Genomic DNA, 20,887 nt, shown 5'->3' with positions numbered 1-20,887 from the left:
CTTGAGGAAATCAGGACAGAAGTGGCTTTAAGTGGACAAAAGAGACGGATTAAAACACCAGGTGTAAATGTGAATGTTCATCTACTTGTCAAATCTAGACTAAAAACACATCTCTTTGGCTTAGCATACACATAATACATTATAGACTTCTATAATTCAATGTTAGGCTGCATAGTTTAGATCAGCCGGAACCGGGAAAACTTCCCATAAATCCTGATTGACTTTGTACATCATAAGAAGGACGGCGTCTACGCTAATATTAGTCTCTCTGTTTATCCCGAGGTTTACCACAGTACGCCGGATCCAGGCCGTATCCGGATCTGATGAAGGACCTGTGCCTGGACACGACGACAACGCAGTCCTGAAGTGTCCACTAGTCTCTCCCTTGTGAAGGCCTCCTTCCCTTTACCTCTGTACTGATAAAACGTTGTCTGGATAATTCAGATTCACGTGGCTACGCGGAAGCGATAAAAAAAAAAACAATTCTCAGAGCCACCGGGCACTGTGTTATGCAAATGAGCGGCCGGATCGCATTAAAGAATTTTCTGTTAGATCGGTGTCGTGTTAGCGGGCCCTAAGTTAATAACTAATGATCGTTGTGACGAACCGTTGTTACTTTAATTTCCTATTACCACTGTAAAGCTGCTTTGAAACAGTTCATATTGTTAAAAGCGCTATTTAAATGAAGGTGACTTGACTTGATCCTATCAACCAAATCTTAATACCAGGTGCCAACAGGGAGAGTGATATTCTAGTCTCTAGATATGGCTTGGGTCCCTCCAACAATGCAAGGATTTGTTCACCTGTTTCTTCATCCACAGTGCAAAAAATGGTCTGATCACTTAGTAAAGTAACAGCACACCTGTCCTGTCCGCACTGTTTTGAAGCATCATGCCAAGTTTGTAAGTGTAAGCTAAGCACCAAAAATAGTTGCTATAAGAATAAGTATGATCGATATTAAGAACTCATGCTTGCCTCAGCAAAAAACGCCAATTATACTGACAAACAAGAAGGTTCAGGGATGCTCGGAAAACTCTCAAAGTCTGCGACAGAAAACTCAGGTGTGACTTCCTGCTCGCTGTGAAAACGCACTAAACCTTCATCTTCACAGCCACGCTGGACGCAGTTTGGCAGAGTTAAGAAGAGAGGCATGAATAAAACAATACACAACAAGAGAGAGAAAGAGACACGCACACCAAGATTCATAATTCATATCTTTCATTTCAGCAGCCGCCACACTTCTGATAGAGCGAGAACAGAGTGAATACACACAGGTGCACACAGAAATGCTACATGCCTGACACACACACTAACTGATGCTGCACTGATGGGAAAAAATATTCACAAACACATTCTTGGCCATTTCTGACTGCTGTTTCTAAGCAACAGCAGCGTGTGTTGAAGGAGGAGAGAAAGAGTTAATGTAAGTGATTCTCCCTCTAAGCTGCACGCGTACACAACTGCACATTTCTGAAGTTCCTCCAGCGCAAAATTGAAAAGAAAATTTGCACAGAAGATTGACTCAAAACTATGTGGGGGGGAAACAAGATTTACTGAATCAGAGCAAAATGAATGAACTGCATTCCAACTAGTTCATTTAAGTCAACATGAAACCTCACTGGAAACCAGAAAGTCCTAAAAGAGGGCAGGCAAAAAGTTTCCAAATGCACAAAACCCCCAGTCTTATCTCAAACAAACAAGCTGTCTTTAGAAAGCAAGACAACATTTTGATATCCAACCAATATTATCAGTAACTATCATCCTGACACAGTCAGCTGAAATATTTGCAATATACACACACGAGTTACAGTATAAAGTGATGGTAGAGATCACAGTCTGGTTTCTGCTCTGGCGATTAAAGGATCTGATCAACAGAAACAGATGAAAAATTTTGCAGATGAAGAAAAATATTATAGGGAAGATTTTTTAGGAAACAGCATGAAGCACGTCTACTTACTTATTTTGCATCATGTTCATTATGACCCAGTCAGCAGGATAGACATTCTTTCCAATGAGATCCTTAAACATGATAAACGTCTCCATGAGGAAATCCTAAAGGAGAGTTGTGGTGTTTTGGGTGAACAGGACATGACAAAAACATACAGAAGGAAACATACATTTAAACATAAATATGATTTACATAAACATATTTTATCATGCTTAAATTATATTAATATATTAATTATAATATATATATATATATATATATATATATATATATATATATATATATATATATATATATATATGTATTATAAATAATATATTAATATACACATACACATAATATATATATATACACACACACACACATATATATATATATATATACACCACATTATGGAACCACATTATGAAATAAATGTTTTTCTCCAAAACACGTTGGCCACAAATATTGGCACCCTTCTATTAAATACTTTTTGTAATCTCCTTTTGCCAAGATAACAGCTCTGAGTTCTCCTATAATGCCTGATGAGTATGGAGAACACCTGACAGGAGATCAGAGATCATTCCTTCATACAGAATCTCTCCAGATCCTTCAGATTCCCAGATCCATGTTGGTGCTTCTCCTCTTCTGTTCACTCCACTCATCAGGTCAGGGACTGGGACGGTCATTTTGTGCTCATTGACAGAAGCTTCATTCTGTGCTCATTGACACATTTTTGTGTTGACTGAGTTTGTTTTGGATCATTGTCCTGATGGAAGATCCAACCACGGCCCATTATAAGATTTCTAGCAGAGGATGTCAGGTTTTGATTTTTTATCTGTTGATATTTGATAGAATCCACGATGCCATGTATCTGAACAAGATGTCCAGGACCTCCAGCAGAAAAATATGCCCACAACATTAAAGATCCAACGGTATATAAAATTGTATACATAGGGTACTTTTTATCCTTGTGTGCACCAAACCCATCTAGCTTTTTAAAAAAGCTTTTTTTAGTTTCATCTGACTACAGAACCCTGTGCCGTTTGAAGAACCGAATTTGCTGGAGTTTGTTTTTGGACGAGCGAGGAGGATCTTTCTTGAAACCTGCCCAAACAACATCTTTAATTATTGCCCTGATGGTCAAAATGGGGATTTTCAATTTTTTAACAGACACTTTCTATTTTGTGATGCTCAACAATCTTTTGATGCACATCCGAACTATATTCTTTGGTTTTACTCATTGTGATGGGTGATTAAGGGAATTTGGCCTTTGTGTTTCCTCATATTTAAACTCCTGTGTAAGTCATAGCTAGACAACTTCATGTTCCTAGTCACCCTGGTGTGTTAAAAAAAGGGTAAACATTAATGGGAATATACTTCAGAGATATTTTACTCTTAAAAGGGTGGGTGCCAATAATTGTGGCCAACGTTTTTTGGAGAAAAACATTTATTTCACAATGTGATTTTTTACTTCAATGAAACCAGGGGTGCCATTAATTCTGACCACAACTATATATATACACTGTATATGTCTGTCTACATGTGGGTTGGGAGTAAAGAGCTCCTCATGAAGTTTTTGTTGGCATAGAACTCACCACCACATCTGTGCGCATCTTCCCAAAGGTGCTGATGAGGTGTGTGTAGTGATAGTCGTCCATCTGCCGCAGAGTGGCGGTCATGCAGGCTACGAAACTGCCCTGCAAAGAGACAGACAGACAGCTGATCAGTGACAGTACAACACCTACAGCACCTGTCAGTCAAACACTGACAGTTCATGGCAGTCAGGACCAAAGACCTGCTATTAAAGTGCCATAAACCCTTCAAAAAGAACCTGACGCACCGTAACAGCCAGGGATTTCACAGAGAAACAGAACAAAATTAAAGAGTGCAACCATTACAGAAAGTATGTCTCATTAACAGCATTTCTGACCAAAAGTAATTTGGAGAACAGTGAGTGTTTGACATCAATATTTCTCCAATCTGATTACAGCAGTGAGAAACACACAGTGGGAATCTAATGATACTTTCACTTTCCCACAAATGGGAATTGGGAGCAATATAACATGCAATTAACCAGAAACCAATTGCTAAGAAATGAAACGGAGGGGAAAAACTCATTTACAATTCAAAACGCAACAAAAAGGCAGTAAAACACCTCAAACAAGCAGTGGGAATCAAATCAGCACAGCTTATTATGAAATGTCACATTACCTGCTGAGGAAACGGACTTGATATCAAAATGTCATTTATGTAACATCAATATAATAAGAAGAGAGTTAAAAAGTATTCATAACCTCTCCTTCAATACAACCTTAAATAAACTATAAGCAAGCAAAGGCATGGTTTCTTTTTTTTTTTTAAATTGGAAATTAAGGTGTTGATGGAAGAAACCTCGGCTAACATTATGAGTGGACTTAAGGGGGGGAAATAATAATTATAAATTACAACATGTAGCAGTCCTATTAGTTTAAAAGCCATTCATTCATCTTTGCTCATTTGCAGCTATCTAAGAGGAAAGAGGAAATTTCCAAAAGATTCCACATGAACAAACACTGAATAGCAAGCAGACGCATATGAAACCTCTGCACTTTGAAAGTGTGACCGGGGCTATTCTGTGTTTCCTCGGCTTGATTTTCATTTGCAAGTGTTTCCTGCAGCGGTAATTAGGTCTGGCCTACATAACTCAGCAGAAACACAACACACAGCGCATGCTCATCTCCAGATTCCTCTCTTTTTCCCTCTCAATCTCACCTTACGGAGAAAATACTGAGCAGCACGTTGTTCTGCAGAAAGTAAGTGGTAAAACTGGGCTCTTCTGTGAAAAATTCATGTGCAATACATTTACACAACTGAAGGAAAAACAACACAAATGCTGTCAGCTGAAGTTACAGTATTTCAGAGGCTGGACAGCACTGAGTTTATTCTCCACGCTGTGTAAAGACACAGTAAACACAGTTAGCCTGGAGTGAGAGATTAGGGCCTTGTCGTTCTGCTAATGTGGTTCGATAGCTAATATTTGTGTTACTGAACATCCTATCTCAGCCTTTGTGTTTGAACAGGACTCATAATGGCAGACAACACCGGCATCACACATGACACAATATCAATGCTGTGAGGTCAAGATACTCCACCATATCATTTACTCATATAACTATTAACTTAGACTTTTATTCACTTAAAACATTACATTAAGTGAGTTAGAGATGCACGGTTGGCGGTTATAGCCGCGGACTCCGCGGATAAACCGCGGATCGGGCGGATGACGTGACGGAAAAAAATATTTTTCATTAAATTCGGGCGGGTGGTGGCCGGTTTCTAGTCTCGTGGCTGTCATCAGCAGCGCCTTGTATCAGCGGATGGCGGGCGGGAAAATTGGTCAAAAACGTTGGTGCGGATGGATGGCGGACAGATGATGAGTTTTGTGATGCGGTTGCAGATGAAATAATAGCCCATCCGCGCATCTCTAAAGTGAGTATCAGACTCGCATTAAGGATAAATATAACAGATGAAAACCATTACCAAAGGTGATCTGACAACTGATACATGAAACACTGATACATTGGCTAAAGCTAAGAGGAGATAAAACAGGAGATGAAGGACAATTGAATAAATGTTTCATATTTAAAGAGTAAATGAGGATGACATGAGTGATATGGGTGACGGACGATTGAGAGTCAGGAATGGAAGCGCTGGCAGAAAAAAAGCCTTGGTAACTCAGAGCCAAAGTCACGCAGCCAAAACTGAATTAAAGCGCGAGTGAATGCCGGATTGAAATGAGTCTGAACCAGCAAGCCATTCATGGCTAGCAATGAGACACGCAGATATCAGTGTGTCCTGCTGTGAGATGAGGAGTGAGGAACAATGACTCTCACTCACTCCCTTCAGCATCTGTGAGGAAGCCATTATTCCCAATGAAGGATCCTGGTACTTTACTAGAATATAACAGATTCCTGCTGAGCATTACTCAGAGGAATTACACATGATTACGTTTCTCTGCAGTGGAGTCCTTCAACCACCTGACTGCACTTCAGTCTCTACAAGATCTGACAAGACAGAACCTCTACAGTAGATAAAACCTGTCCAATCTCTCTATCTCTCACTCTCTGAAGGATCAAAGGAATGAAAATAATTGAAAGGGATGGATGGATGGATAGAAAAACTAGACGAATCAAAATAAAAAAAAGAAAGATGGATGGATGGAACAATATTGTTGATGGTCGGATGGATGGATGGATGGATGGGTGGAAAATTGAAAGTATGCAGATCTGCATCTCCCAGACTGACTTGTACATAATGAATTAATAGTGCTATGATGGAAGAGGCTTTTAATCATGTTTTAGAGCTTCGATGACAGGCCTCCTGAGCGGACGGGAATCCTGCAGCTGCGGTTCACACACACATCTCAGCAGACAGAGACAAAGGCAGCATCCTCTAAGGTTCATCTCTCCCTTCATCTGTGTTGTGCTCCTCAGCCCGTTACCATGGAAACTGTTTTCTTAAGGAGGTCGATCACATAAAAGTCAGAGAGAAAGAATGAGATCTTGCTGGAGAGTTTCCCCAACTTCAGCTCCAGAGATTCCTCAAGGTCAGTCCGTTCCGGCGGTTCACACTGCTCAACACGAGGAGCTGATCAACCACACATTACATGACCAGACATCACTGAACAGCAACAACAACAACAAAGTGTATAGGAGTGGCCAACACCTTGGAATGCCAATCAGAAAACTAAACTGAGCGCAAATCAATTACACCACATTTAACCAAGACAGAAATTATAGCTGCAAGTAAATTTGCATACTACTACTACTATTTTTGTGGAAACCACAACATTGCTTCCAGATTCTTTGATGAATAGAAAGTTATTCAAAATAGAAAATCACTTTGATCAATGTAATGCATTTGCCTTTGAACAGCAGTTTATATAAGATATGGGTCATGGGTTTAAGTACAACCTTGGTCAGGGAGTCAAAAGCCCTATTCGCACAGGATAAGTATTACCTGGTGACCTCTAGTCATCTGTAATAATTGCGGAGGTTGTCTGTGATCTTAATCCCGTACGAATCGACCATGTTTGTAATTTGTAATGTAAAAATTCCCCCGCTAATGACCTACCATATTTCGCCGAACACCGAGGTCCTGTGATAATATCAGTCCCGTGCGAATCGGCATCTCTGTGATTTAGTGAGGTCGTTTATAATTTTTTCAAGGTTTTTGTTTCCTGTGCACCTTTTTATTCATCTTTCGCGAAGAATGTAGGCTGTGTGTTTTGATCTCGTAATCATCGTAAGAAAATCATCGTAAGACAATCAAAAACAAAAAGCAAGATTAGATGGAAATGAATGACGTGTAGCAGCATGCGGTAAGAAACATTCTTCCTTTTATGATATATCATACAGCTAGACCTATAATAACTACAAGACATTTCCAAGCAATAGTCTATTGACGGGAGATAAGTCAGTAATTCGAGTAAAATCACGGGCTTCGCTTATCCCGTGCGAATGCGTCGAACGAAATTCAGATGTGTGTGGGTAATTTCTAATTCACACGAGATCCCCAGATAATACTAATCCCGTGCGAATAGGGCTAAAGTTACTCCATCACACGATACAGTGAACATGTGCAGAGACAGCTGTGAAAAACCCGATAAATGACCTTCGCTGAGGAGAACTGTACACCTGCAGAACAAAAACTGACAGAGCATCATTTACAGCCACAATTTAGCAGCAGCACTTCTTTGCTGTCAATGGAACACCTGCAGAGCGAACGGTGAATGTCAATTAATGTTGCAGCTTTTATGGTCAGAAGTCCCAAAATCCAAAAGCTGACATTTAATGGAAATCAGCATTATCCCAAAAAAATTTAATTCTGTATGCAGACTTCAAAAATTCAACAAACACTACCAGAATGCCATCTGGGTAGATTCACAATACTGTATGTTGAAAAAGAGAGGAGAGAACGTGCGCCGACTGAACATCTTTCACATCTAATGGTTAAGTATTCTTGCTTCAGGTCGAGTCCGTTTTATTACAGCGCTGGAGTGTGTTCATTTACAGCTAAATCACACTAATTAAATAATGGCTCTGTCAGTTACAAATGGAGCCGCCAAGACAAAATCCCTGTCCGCTTGACGGAAGACAGAGACACCAGCAGGAGCCTGGAAACATCTGGAGAAACAGCATCCGTGTGACATGCAAACGCCTGACGCAGCGGGAAAAGCCCCTCGCAGGACAAATACACACTGCAAGAACTACAGCAATCTTAAACAGACTCCACATACAGGAATAAGCTGTAAAATTGATGTCATAAATATGAGCACATTAACATATGACTGAACACATTCACACATTTGCACGGTTAAGGGATCCATTAGAGATGAATGTTTTTCTAGAAAAAAAAATCTATATTAAAAAAATATGATAAATTGGAAAAAGGGTGGAAAATTGTAATGAAAAATGAAATAATGCCTGTTTTGGTGCAAGAAATCATTACTATTACTATATATGGACTTCAGGGGAAAAAATGAAATGCTAATGTAGAATTTGGACTATTGAATTTGTAAAGGGCGTATTGGTGTTTATACGGCAGCATCTTCAGTATGTATCTACCAAGCGAAACCCCTGGTTTACATGTGTTTTCAAAGGTGCAGAAATGATGATCAATAATCCAGATGGAACATAAATATCTACAGATCCCTCAGACTATCCCATTTGCCAAATGAGATATCCAGCCAGAACCAGTCCAGAGTCCTTCAGACATTCACATGCATGCGAGATGGTGTTAGGCTTAATTCAGTTTACATCCAATTGGTTTACCTATGGCAGAATTTCAACCGGATTACAGTTTTACAGCTCAGAGAAAGTTAGTACTTTTGTAAGAAAACGTGGATAAAATAAATATAAATATATATATATATTCAATATTAGCGATTTGGGACAGAGCTGTTCGAGGCGGACCACAGACACGAGGCTGAATGAAAGACGTGCAAACACACACACTCACTCCCAGCCTGAGGAATGAAGTCTGGGATCTGATCTGATCTTAGAAGCTCATGTTTTAAGCTCTTAATTAAGCCAGCGGGGATGAGGTTTTTAAACGACAAAGATTCTGACGTATTCCTGCCCTGGAGAGAAACAGAGATTGCCTCACGTGGACCTGCTGGTCATTAGTGGTACAGAATACACTCATATAGTTTTAGCTCACTATTGACTATTGGTCACTATTGACTGATCTATAAAACAGTAATTTCATTAGTACAGGCTTTATCCAAACCAACTTACAGAACACACTACTCCAGTTTTCTGTTTTAAAGGAATGTTTTAGTAATTTAGTTTTCCATTTTTATTATTTTGGTTTTAAGTTTGTTACTTTAGTACATCAAGATAAACTAAATTAAAACAAAAAAAAGTTATTTCATGTTTATTTTAATTTCAAGTAAAATTTTTAAGGTCTTAATTTCAGTTAACTATAATAACCCTGCATATATCGATTTGCTCACAAATCGGAAATCAGCGCAGTATCCAACCAAGCTTTACTTTACGCAAGTGAAATATCTAGCTAATTAAATATTATAGAGCTTTCATGACCTTTCCAGGCCTGAAAAAGTTCCTTAAAATGTCTAGGTTTTTCATGAAAGTGTGAATCCTGAGCTTTCACCACTACATCACTGCACCTAGATGGAATCTGCTGACTTTTGTTCATTTATTTATGCTTATTGTGAGGAAAAAAATGCAGAAAGATTTTATGGTCACGCTTTAATGATCAAAATTAAGCGGAGAGTATTGCACATTGAAAGCACAATCAAATTAGTCAAACTGCTTAATAAACCAACACATGTTAAATTTAAATATTAAACACATGAGGGTCTTAACATCACCGCGGATAATATAGAGCCCTGATAATAACCCGAATCCTGCAGGTTACACAAAGGTTGAAAATAAAACTCACTCTCCCTATTTGCATGTGTGTGCAAACGTATAACCACAAAACTGAAGTAATGACAGAACTGACTTGCTGATTCAACTAAATCCATGCTATGTCAAGCCTCAAGGAGGCCATTCGGTGGCGTGGCCTTACCAGCGGCTGGGACAATACAATCAATGTGTGTCGCATCAGCAGAATGTGTTTTCCTCCTAGTGGCCCTTATCAGGGCAGTTTGAAAAATAAAACAAAGAGAGAATGATGGAAAATAATATGAAGAAAGAAAGAAATACTGTGTAGACGAACCGGACTATCACTGGTCAACTATTAAAGAATCATCATTTAATCTCCCTCATGTCATTTCATACCTGTATGACCTTCTTTCTCCCATCAAACGCACAAGATGAATATCTCAATGGGGTCCAATGTTGTGCAAACCCAAATGTTCTTCAAAATATCTTCCTTTATGTTCCTTATGAACAACATGAGGGTGAGTAGATGTTCTCAGAGAGATCTTGATGAAATGTCTCAAACTAAACTCTAGCTTTGAATCTATTTCATTAACTTTCTCAAAACTCAGTTCTTCCTCAGGTACTGTTTCCCAGTAGACTGATACTTTTCTTTTGCTGAAATAACGTGGTGACCTGATCTGAAACTATAGTTCATAACTACATCACAGTCATTTATGCTGGGGACACACTTAACGACTAGCTGAACCATTGTAAGACTGAACTGAACACACTTACAGACTGTTTCCAACGACTGGAGCACATTTTAAACACCGACTGAACGCAACTGTCTCTGACTCGCAGTGTTTGGGCATAATCAGTCGTAAGTATCAAATTACATTCATAATCAGTCTTACGGTCGTTGAGTGTGTCCCTGGCTTTAGTTACAGAAACAATCACATTAGATTGTCTATCAGCCAGGATCACGCATTCAATATCATCATGGTATAAAAAGGAATGTGTTAATGCCAGAATGACACAACTGATCAATCAAATTTCAGAGATCCAAATAATAAAAAAAACGCAAAAGCCAGGATAAATGAGGTTTCTCTCTCTCTCTCTCTCAGCTCTCTCTCACACACACACACACACACACACACACACACACACACACACACACACACACACACACACACACACACACACACACACACACACACACACACACACACACACACTTAAAATGAGTAACACAAAAATATTAAGCTGTTTTCAACATTGATAATACAAAATTCAGCAGCAAATCAGAATATTGGAATCATTTCTAAAGGAACATCTATATATGTTTTTATTTAATTTAGCATTTAATCAAGGAAATCTAAGGAAATCTACTATAAAAATAAATTCAATGAAATATAAAAAAACATGTACAGTAAATGTGTAAATCAGCAGGTCACCACATGACCTAAAGCTAGATTTTCCTGACAATTTCCCTCCTCCCTCTCTCTCTCTCTCTCTGCTTTGCTGTCTTCCACCCCGCCTCCTCTCTCTCTCTCTCTCTCTCTTTCTCTCTCTCTGTGTGTGTGTGCGTGTGTGTGTCGCTGGGTCTCTCAGTTCTTGGAGCGGCTGGTTCAGGATGGATGTCTCATGTGCGCACATGCCATCGCTGAGCGCTGGACCCCACTGCAACCCGTCGGCAGTGTGCGTGTGAGTGTGTGTGTGTATGTGTGTGTATGCGTGTGTGTGTGTGTGAGAGAGGGAGAGAGTTGCGGGGGAGCGCCGGTCGGGTGAAGACGCGTGCTGTGAGTTTGCGTGTGTGTTTTGGGGCAGATCTCAGTGGAATCTCTCACGCTGGATGTGTAAGGATCACGGCAGGACCGTCTGACCGTACGTGCGCTCTCACGGAGAAACTTCCAACATGGCAGACGCTCTCTCTGGACTCACATCAGCTCTCGTGCCCTGACGGACCCCTGCTGTGCTGAGAGGGAAGACATGTGCTGGTCATCTCTCCCTCACCTTCATCATCATCATCATCACCACCACTGATCCCAGGCTGGAGGTGAGTCTCTTCCTCTGCGTTTGAGCTCAGGGCTGGACTCATATAATCACTTTAACCTCCTGGAAATTTACATGTAATCATTTCAGCTGGAAAATGCTCGATCTTCTTGAGAAAACACAAATCCACAAGAAACTTGTGCACAAAAGTTGATTTGAGAAAATATGGCAAGTGCTGCATTGAAGAACCTGATCAGAACAAACACACCGAGATCATCTGATCCTGTGGCGTTTCAATGCTTCAGATCATCAGATCCTGTGGTCCTCGCAATGCTTCATTTAGCATTATTATAATCTTTTTATTTCAACCCACGCAGAGAGAGAGAGAGAGAGAGAGAGAGAGAGAGAGAGAGAGAGAGAGAGAGAGAGAGAGAGAGAGAGAGAGAGAGAGAGAGAGAGAGAGAGAGAGAGAGAGAGAGAGAGAGAGAGAGAGAGAGAGAGAGAGAGAGCTTATGGTGGTCTGAACTGTAAAACTGTGGATTTAGAAACTGTGATTCAGGCTCTAGGTTAAATCATGGACAGCATTAAAGGTCTAGTTCACATTTAGAAATGAACATTTGGGCATCTTTTTTTCGTGACGTTTGAAATCTATATGACTTTCGTTTTTTCCGTGAGAGGAAAAATGAGATGGTTAGCTGAATGTTCATGCTGCTCTTTCATATGCAATAAAATGAACCGGAACAGAAGCTGTTGACCTCCAAAAAAGGGACAAAAGGCACTATAAAAGTAGATATGCATAGGGGTGGGCGATATGGCAAAAATATATCACGATTTTTTTCATGGAAAAATCATGATTCACAGTTTTATCTCATTATTGTTCGCCAAACGAATGTCCCTATTTTAAAAACAAAGCCTTACAAGCTAACAAAATGTGAAATAAAAAAAATGGCACACATTAAGGCCAAAGCGTTGAGGATAAAAATCTTTGTCATTTTCCTTGTTATTAAAAAATAAGAAAACAGATAAACATTACATATACACAACATGATATACAAATGAAATAAACAATGCTTTATTTATTCAGCTACAGTAGGTGTATTTAACAGTAGCATTCAAGAAGGAACAAATATAAAAATAAAACACTAGATAGACTTCACTGTATAAATTATACATTGATTCTTATTATAGCTACTATTAAAGAATGTGGGTAACCAAACAGTTGCTGGACCGCAGTGACTTCCATAGTATATGTTTTCCTACTATGAAAGTCAATGCGGCCCAGCCACTGTTTTAGATCGGTTTGTGTTTATTTGACAGTATTAGCGCAATAAGACTGGAAAGATAATTTAGCCCAGTAACCCAGTGCTGTTTGTCAGGCTTTAAGTGCCTGCGTGCTTCGGGTGTACGCGCTTAGAATAGCTCATGTTAGAACAGTGCATCAGCTAGCGAATGAAAAGTTTTACGGGCAAGGCTTTATAGCACATGCAAATAATGAACTTTTGTGAATTGCGGTGTCCCATGAAAGTAACTCTTTCTCTGCGCTAACATGTGATGTGAATGTATGTACTGTAGCATTGTGCAGTATGTTAATAACATAAACAGTCAGCAAAAATATGATCTAAATGTCGTTATCAAGAAAATCCCCAAAAATATAGAGATACTTTTTCGTCAATAACCATAATGTTATTTACTAGAGGTTCTGAGAAAAAAATCAATTGTTGCAGTCTATTCAAAACCTTTAATTAATCTAAATTAATTATTTTAAAAAAAAAGTTTGAATGGATGATTCAATGACTCACTCATAAATACTGTTATTTTCATTATTGTATTTTTTTTAACTAATCTCCTGAATGAATGAGTCAATGACAAATACATTTGTAACAGTGACTTATCGCCACCTACTGGTGTAACAATGCAATTAATACAATTATTTTTTGAATCACCATTTTACTTTCTAAAGGTGCTTCCTTTATTTTGAGCGCTACATCAGTGTTTATATTCGAACTATAAACTTGTATCCCCAGTTCTACAGAAATAATGATACTGTGTGGTTGAAAAGACTGTTTGCGAAGCGGTTTCATACCTATACATGACAACTGCGCTCTCTGGATCAGCGGCAGCGGCGACACAGATTTAAATGTTCCGGTGTGATTTTGCCAAAGGTTTAATAGACACAGGCGAATCATTGTCACTTAGTTATGAGACTGTGTTTGTTGGATCTTTTAACGATTAATTGCACAACTCGTGGTTATAACGGATTTCTATTTAAAATAAATCCTGTTCTTTTGATCTTTCTATTAATCAAAGAATCATGATTAATCATGAGTTCCATACAAATCCTCAAATGTCACTAATGTATATTCAAATCCACCATCTCAAGGCCTGGTGTGTGGCAAGTGTGACGTCAGTGATGCCTAACAGCATTGGTTCTTGCGTGTCTCCATGCAAATGAGTTTTGAGAGTTACAGCGGTCGCTAGATGCTTTCATTGAAAAAAGCAAGACAAAAATAGCTGTATAAACATTCTGCATTATGTTCCAGAAATCAAATCAAGTCATACAGGTTAACAGCAACATGAAGGTGACTAAATGATGGCAGGATTTTGATTTTTAGGTGAACTATTTCTTTAAAAGTGTCAGGTGCTCAACCTCCCTGATGAAAGAAAGACCCGTGAGCAGAGCGTAATGGAGATGAATACTGCCTGTTAGCGCTAGAGACAGAAAGACACCAAACACACACGAGTCAATGCTCACGAACACACACTTTTCTCAGACAAGCAGGACATTCTGGTGCAGAAACACTTCCATAAAACAGAGAGAGAGAGAGAGAAATGAGTGAGAGCATGAGTAGAAAAAGTTATCTAAATTTACCTCCTAAACTAGACAATCAGAAAGAGAGTAAGAGAGTAGAAAGAGAGAGAGATGCATACTGCATTATGATGGGCAATCACCAACAGTATAACTGGTGAATCTAAGAAATGACTAGGTCATTTTTCATTACAAATAAAAAATAAAGTAAATAAATAAAACAGTAAATAAAAAAAATATTTTGATTGCATTTATGTATTAATTTATATTACAGAATTGTATTTCTACTGACTAACTAAATCAGTTTATATTTATAATAATTGTATTAAAATAATAATATATATACTATACACACACAAAGAATTATATGTTTGCAAAATAAATATATAGTATTAGAAATAATAATTTTGTATGATAATAATGAGAATTGAAACAAATTTAAATGCACTTAAACATTTACTCTATTATTTTTGGGTTGAAATTGGACTACATAGTCTCACTCATACTGTGCAAATAATCATATATGATATCCAAGACATTCAACCAACAGTTAGGAATTCAATATTTTAAGGTATGCTGCAGGACAAAACACTGCATCACACATCCTACGTTGATCTTTCTCATACACAGCCACATAAATCAAGTTCATGGCCAAAACTAAAGCATGCAAAGTTAAAGTTCACAGAACTTGGCATAGAAAGGAAATGCGTGACCCTATATTCAGAGCTGCACTTGAAATGCATTAAGAGTCATTTTGCAATCAGATCGTGACTCTAAATCGTGAGGTGCCTAAAGACTCCCAGTCTTATTCTTCACCTGTCTCACACACAGAAACAGCAGCACTGGCCGTAAGGAAGCCAGATGTTGTCTTTCATGTGGTAATGGGTTTATTACGAGTCTGTTCGCTCACTGTTCAAACCCAGAGAGGAAGAGAGATCACAACATGCCTGGAATACTGAAGAGACTCGTGAGTCCATTACAGTCTCCTCAACAGTCTGAAAAGCATTTGATATGCCAATCTCTGCCTTTGACAGACTTTTGATGTGAGGCCTGGACCACATCGCAACTACCCTGGCCAAGAACTGCCCGCTTAGACAGGAAGAAACCATCTAACCCAAGTAAAAAGCTCTTTTTGTGACGTTAGGGGCATTTCAGATTACTTTGATAAGTCTGAACATATAGGCGTGCTCAAGCATCTCATTTATCTGCTATTACTGCCTCGAAGTAAATTCTTATTTTCATACCCATTTATTTATCCATCCATCCATCCATCCGAGCTCTTTAACTGTAGTCAAAGTATTCATAAGGGCAAAAACATTTGTGAATGTTAAGACATTTCTTCACAAGCTTGATCATGTGTTGAAATACACTCACCTAAAGGATTATTAGGAACACCATACTAATACTGTGTTTGACCCTCTTTCGCCTTCAGAACTGCCTTAATTCTATGTGGCATTTATTCAACAAGGTGCTGAAAGCATTCTTTAGAAATGTTGGCCCATATTGATAGGATAGCATCTTGCAGTTGATGGAGATTTGTGGGATGCACATACAGGGCACGAAGCTCCCGTTCCACCACATCCCAAAGATGCTCTATTGGGTTGAGATCTGGTGACTGTGGGGGCCATTTAAGTACAGTGAACTCATTGTCATGTTCAAGAAACCAATTTGAAATGATTGGAGCTTTGTGACATGGTGCATTATCCTGCTGGAAGTAGCCATCAGAGGATGGGTACATGGTGGCCATAAAGGGATGGACATGGTCAGAAACAATGCTCAGGTAGGCCGTGGCATTTAAACGATGCCCAATTGGCACTAAGGGGCCTAAAGTGTGCCAAGAAAACATCCCCCACACAATTACACCACCACCAGCAGCCTGCAAAGTGGTAAAAAGGCATGATGGATCCATGTTCTCATTCTGTTTACACCAAATTCTGACTCTACCATCTGAATGTCTCAACAGAAATCGAGACTCATCAGACCAGGCAACATTTTTCCAGTCTTCAACTGTCCAATTTTGGTGAGCTCTTGCAAATTGTAGCCTCTTTTTCCTATTTGTAGTGGAGATGAGTGGTACCCGGTGGGGTCTTCTGCTGTTGTAGCCCATCCGCCTCAATGTTGTGCATGTTGTGGCTTCACAAATGCTTTGCTGCATACCTCGGTTGTAGATAATTGCATTAATGACAAATTGAACAGGTGTTCCTAATAATCCTTTAGGTGAGTGTGTACCAGCATTATATTGTCATAATTACTGCAAATGCTCTATGGTCTATAGTCAGTTTTCTACACCAGACTATCACTTTCATGACAGAGGATCAGTTTAAAGACAATCTTGTCATGCAAGTTAGTTAAGGTTAAACCGTTGACATGTTTATAGCAGCTACAGTACCTGATACACCTCCCAAAGAATTACATCAGATGAACCTGAATCTGCACTCTTAAAAAATAAAGGTTCCAAAAGGGGGAGTTTTGCATTGATGCAACAGAAGAACCATTTTTAGTTCCCCAAAGAAACTTTCAAAGAACAGTTCTTAAAACATTTTTTTTTTCTTAGTGTAAACAATATTTTAAAAATATAAATAACTGTTTCCCACTATAAAGTCCGTTTTATGTCATGGAAAAAGTTCTATGGATGTTAAAGGTTCTTCAAGGAACCATCAAGATCAAATGAAGAACCTTTATCAGGAATGTGATCAGCTAAAGATGGTGGTCATGCTCAATGGTAAAAGCTTATTTTCTGTCACTATGAAGTATTTATTTACTCAATGGAGACCATAATGCTTCTCTTTGTTGAGAACAGATTGATAAAAGATTCAAATGACGAATTTGGGAAGATGGTTGGCGTACACAAATGCAAATGATAAGCGACTCAAACACAGCACTTGCAGAGTAGTATTTACTGTGAATAGAAAACTGAAAATGAACACAGCGCTGTGTTTTATTCGGAAACACGCAGAGCGTCAGACTATATAGTTAAATAATTACATCACAACGATTGCGATTTGATGAACACACTAAGCTATAATCACATTCTCACAACCATTCATTATCAAAATTCATAAAAAAAGATACCAGGCAACTGGCAAATAACAGTTGCAATGCCTTTTGACTTGCATTTGGCGCTTTGAACCCTGGCTAACAAGCTAAGTGTGTCCTGCAGATGGCACCGCGAGCTCTTTCATGAAATAAAATAAATAAATGTAGTAGAAAACGTAATACTTTGCAGTTGATTTAGTAATTGGCCCTATTGTGATTTCAACCATCATACAGTAACCAACCCCCCCATCATCATTTTTTTCTCGGATTTATGCAATTCACGCGGGTCACTTTTAAGGTCGGAAAATATGGAAAACCGTATAAATACGGAAAAATCACATCCCCAATTTATTAGTGTAGCCAAACAGTACATCATTCAGGCTCACACCAACTACTATGAACTGTATGCAGTTTTGCACATGCCTAGTAAAAACCAGGAAAGAAAGCATGAAGACCACAAAGATAATACATTTATCCAGGGCACCTTGTGTGCATCTAACACACACATGAACCAACACACTTAGGTGTTAAGCACTATGTGCATGTTCTGGTTATCTGGTCTCCAGCAGCAAACAATCTCCAGAGGACACATCTGCACCACTGCACACCTTAATAAACCACACTGCATTCGACATCACAGGTAATGTTCGTGGCTGAATTGAGTCTTATTTCAATGTATAGCTAGAGGACAGTCACACAATGCATCTCTCATTCTTCCTGACTGGACTCAATGTCTCTGCCTATTTCTGGGAAATAAGAGTGGTGCGGGTAATGGAAGCAGTCTGAAGCTCCACAGAGAGCCTCTCCATGACATTCACTGACAGACAGAGAGATAGCGGCTGCTTAATGCACTGCAGTAGAGTTACATATGATTCTGTACACTCTCCTGTGCAGCAAAGTCCTGGTTAAACATCGATAAGAACCTTATTCAGAAACGTTTAAGCATCATTTATCAGGTGGTATATGCTGGTATTATTTGTGTGTGTGTGTGTTTGTGTAAAGCTCTGGGGTGAGATGTTTTACTACTGAGCGTTGAGTCAGATACAGTTCCCCGAACACCAGCGACTTCCTCAAAATACTGCAGGTCTATCAGAGCTGAATACTAAATAGAGTAAAAGCTCTCAAAAAAGCCAGAGAAGAAATGTGTTCAGGGTCAGCGGGGCAGCTCAACTCCACTGGACGCTTCCATTCATCAATGCCCTAAACTGACACTTTCATGTGAAACGTTCATTATTAACATTAAGAAACATCGTCAGATAATATAATGCTTTTAAACATATCATATGCATGCTGATAGTTGTCAATGTCATGACACTTTGTTTCATACGTTTCATAAATGAACATATTCAGATGTAAAGTGATGCATGAGTGTTTTGTGTATCACTCTGCAGAATCTTTATCTGTGTTGTGATCTCACAATCTGAACTGAATGTGATGAAATCAAGAAAAAAACAGATCGTGCACAGCTTATAATCTTTCTATATCTTTCTATTGATTTATCCTCATAAGCTGCACAAAAACATAACCAGTGTAGTCCTATTCACAAGCAAATGACTCTTAAGAGACAATTTCTTCGTGTGAATAAAACACATACAGCACAATTGGCATAGTCCAATTCAGAAACAAATGACTCTTATGAGCAGATCTATTTAATGAATCATTCGACTTACAAATCCATTCATCAATCCATTCTTTTCTTCCATTAAATTTTTTCCCTTTGATTTGTCTCTTTTTTCCCATCCATCCACCCATCAATCATGAATGTTCTTGATTCATGAATGTTCATATTTTATTTGCACATGATCTACTAGCTCTGAAAATTAAAACGATCCATTTATTTATCATTTCATTAATCTATGTACACTGGAACAGTCAGAAATGTCTAAAAGCTTCATCTACAGAGCTTCACTGAGGTCCTGTGGCTGACCTTAATGGTTAATGAATGTCGCTTTAAAGGACTAACTAGCCGGGCAGATCTGATCTCTCAGCTCTCAGAGCAGTAAAGCCAGTGTTTAAAGAGTCCTCTCCACCTGAGCGTAATGCTTTACAGACAGGCTAAAGAGACACATCTAATGGAACCAGGCTGAGCGCACAAACTCCAGATGAAATGACAGCAACGCATCATTAAAATGCTCCAGCGTCAGGGAGCCACAATTATTAGAAGCACAATCCTCTAATAGCAGCCGTTCAGATGGACGGGCTCATCTTATGGCATTAGAGAAACGATTAACGGACAAAGGATTTGACTCCATACACTGGCTTTAATTCAGCAGGGATCACACACACACACACACACACACACACACACACACACACACACACACACACACACACACACACACACACACACGTAATCTGACTATATCCACTATACCACAAATACAATGTTATCCTATAACTATAACTTTAGTGATAGCAGCACCATAGAAATCCACCCATCCACCCATCCCTTTCTTTAACTTAAATTAACTTAATGACATCTACTCATTTTCATTATATGCACCATATCAACTGTAGATAATACAATTACAGCACCATAGACAAAGCAATATTTTAATACGTTTAAAATGTCACACAAAGACTTTTCTGAGAGAATATTTCTGAGTGTTCAACTGCTATTAAAACATTTAGTATAGTAACACAATATGTTTGAGTCACAAGAGAAGAAACTGATGCTTTGGTTAACATGATGGCTTCACTGATTGATAAACACACACCCTCCCAAAACTCCCATTTCTGATGAAAAGCTCTAAACATAGAGATAACTAGTTTAGCTATAGCCCGGTCATATTGCATATTACAAGTGCAGTTAGAACTCTTTTTTCCGTTTTGAATCTGAACAGGCCACGTTCTGAGAAAGCACACTAATACCCTGCAGGGGAAATCACCAGGAGAAAACCCACCAAACAAACCAAATAAATAAATAAAAGAAATGCAGCCGCTAAAGCCGGATTAGGGTGAGCTCTCCACACACTCTCTAGAAGTGCCACACTTTCATTTGTTCCTGCAGTGTTTTAGGACAACCTGTGCTCAAACACCACCACACTACCCTCGGGAAATAAATAAATAAATAAGCCACTGGAGGGACTTCCTCTCTTATTAAAGCTTGTAGATATAGGGCCATGAATATGAAGTATGATCCAAGGTTCCTGAATGAAGCTATTAGTCTTACATAATTAACACATTTGACTGTATTTGTTATCAAACCCAAAAGCACAATCTTAACATGCACAATAATAGATGGCTAGATCAAAA

The 20,887-nt window shown here is 38.8% G+C and overlaps 2 protein-coding genes and 1 long non-coding RNA gene across 5 annotated transcripts in view; 2 read left to right on the top strand and 1 right to left on the bottom strand.

The window, feature by feature from the left end:
- dock1 (dedicator of cytokinesis 1) overlaps positions 1-20,887 on the bottom strand; it is a 252,549-nt gene that overhangs the window by 84,509 nt on the left and 147,153 nt on the right. For all 3 annotated transcript variants that reach the window (XM_077200233.1, XM_077200232.1, XM_077200234.1), the window contains exons 28-29: positions 3,526-3,627; positions 1,958-2,052 (exon numbers count right to left, since the gene is read on the bottom strand). In XM_077200233.1, the coding sequence (XP_077056348.1) occupies positions 1,958-2,052; positions 3,526-3,627 (197 nt within the window). The remainder of the gene's footprint in view (positions 1-1,957; positions 2,053-3,525; positions 3,628-20,887) is intronic.
- Positions 1-20,887, top strand: part of LOC143709691 (uncharacterized) — a 759,555-nt gene that overhangs the window by 606,021 nt on the left and 132,647 nt on the right. The window lies entirely within an intron of this gene.
- Positions 11,373-20,887, top strand: part of insyn2a (inhibitory synaptic factor 2A) — a 44,027-nt gene continuing 34,512 nt past the window's right edge. Inside the window, exon 1 of the mRNA XM_077200275.1 lies at positions 11,373-11,854. The gene's annotated coding sequence lies outside the window, so the exon portion shown is untranslated. The remainder of the gene's footprint in view (positions 11,855-20,887) is intronic.

This window comes from Siphateles boraxobius, unplaced genomic scaffold, assembly GCF_051911475.1.
Source record: "Siphateles boraxobius isolate OS27281-9 unplaced genomic scaffold, OSU_SipBor_1 46, whole genome shotgun sequence".
NCBI lineage: Eukaryota > Metazoa > Chordata > Actinopteri > Cypriniformes > Leuciscidae > Siphateles > Siphateles boraxobius.
This window is presented reverse-complemented; position numbering and strand designations above follow the sequence as displayed.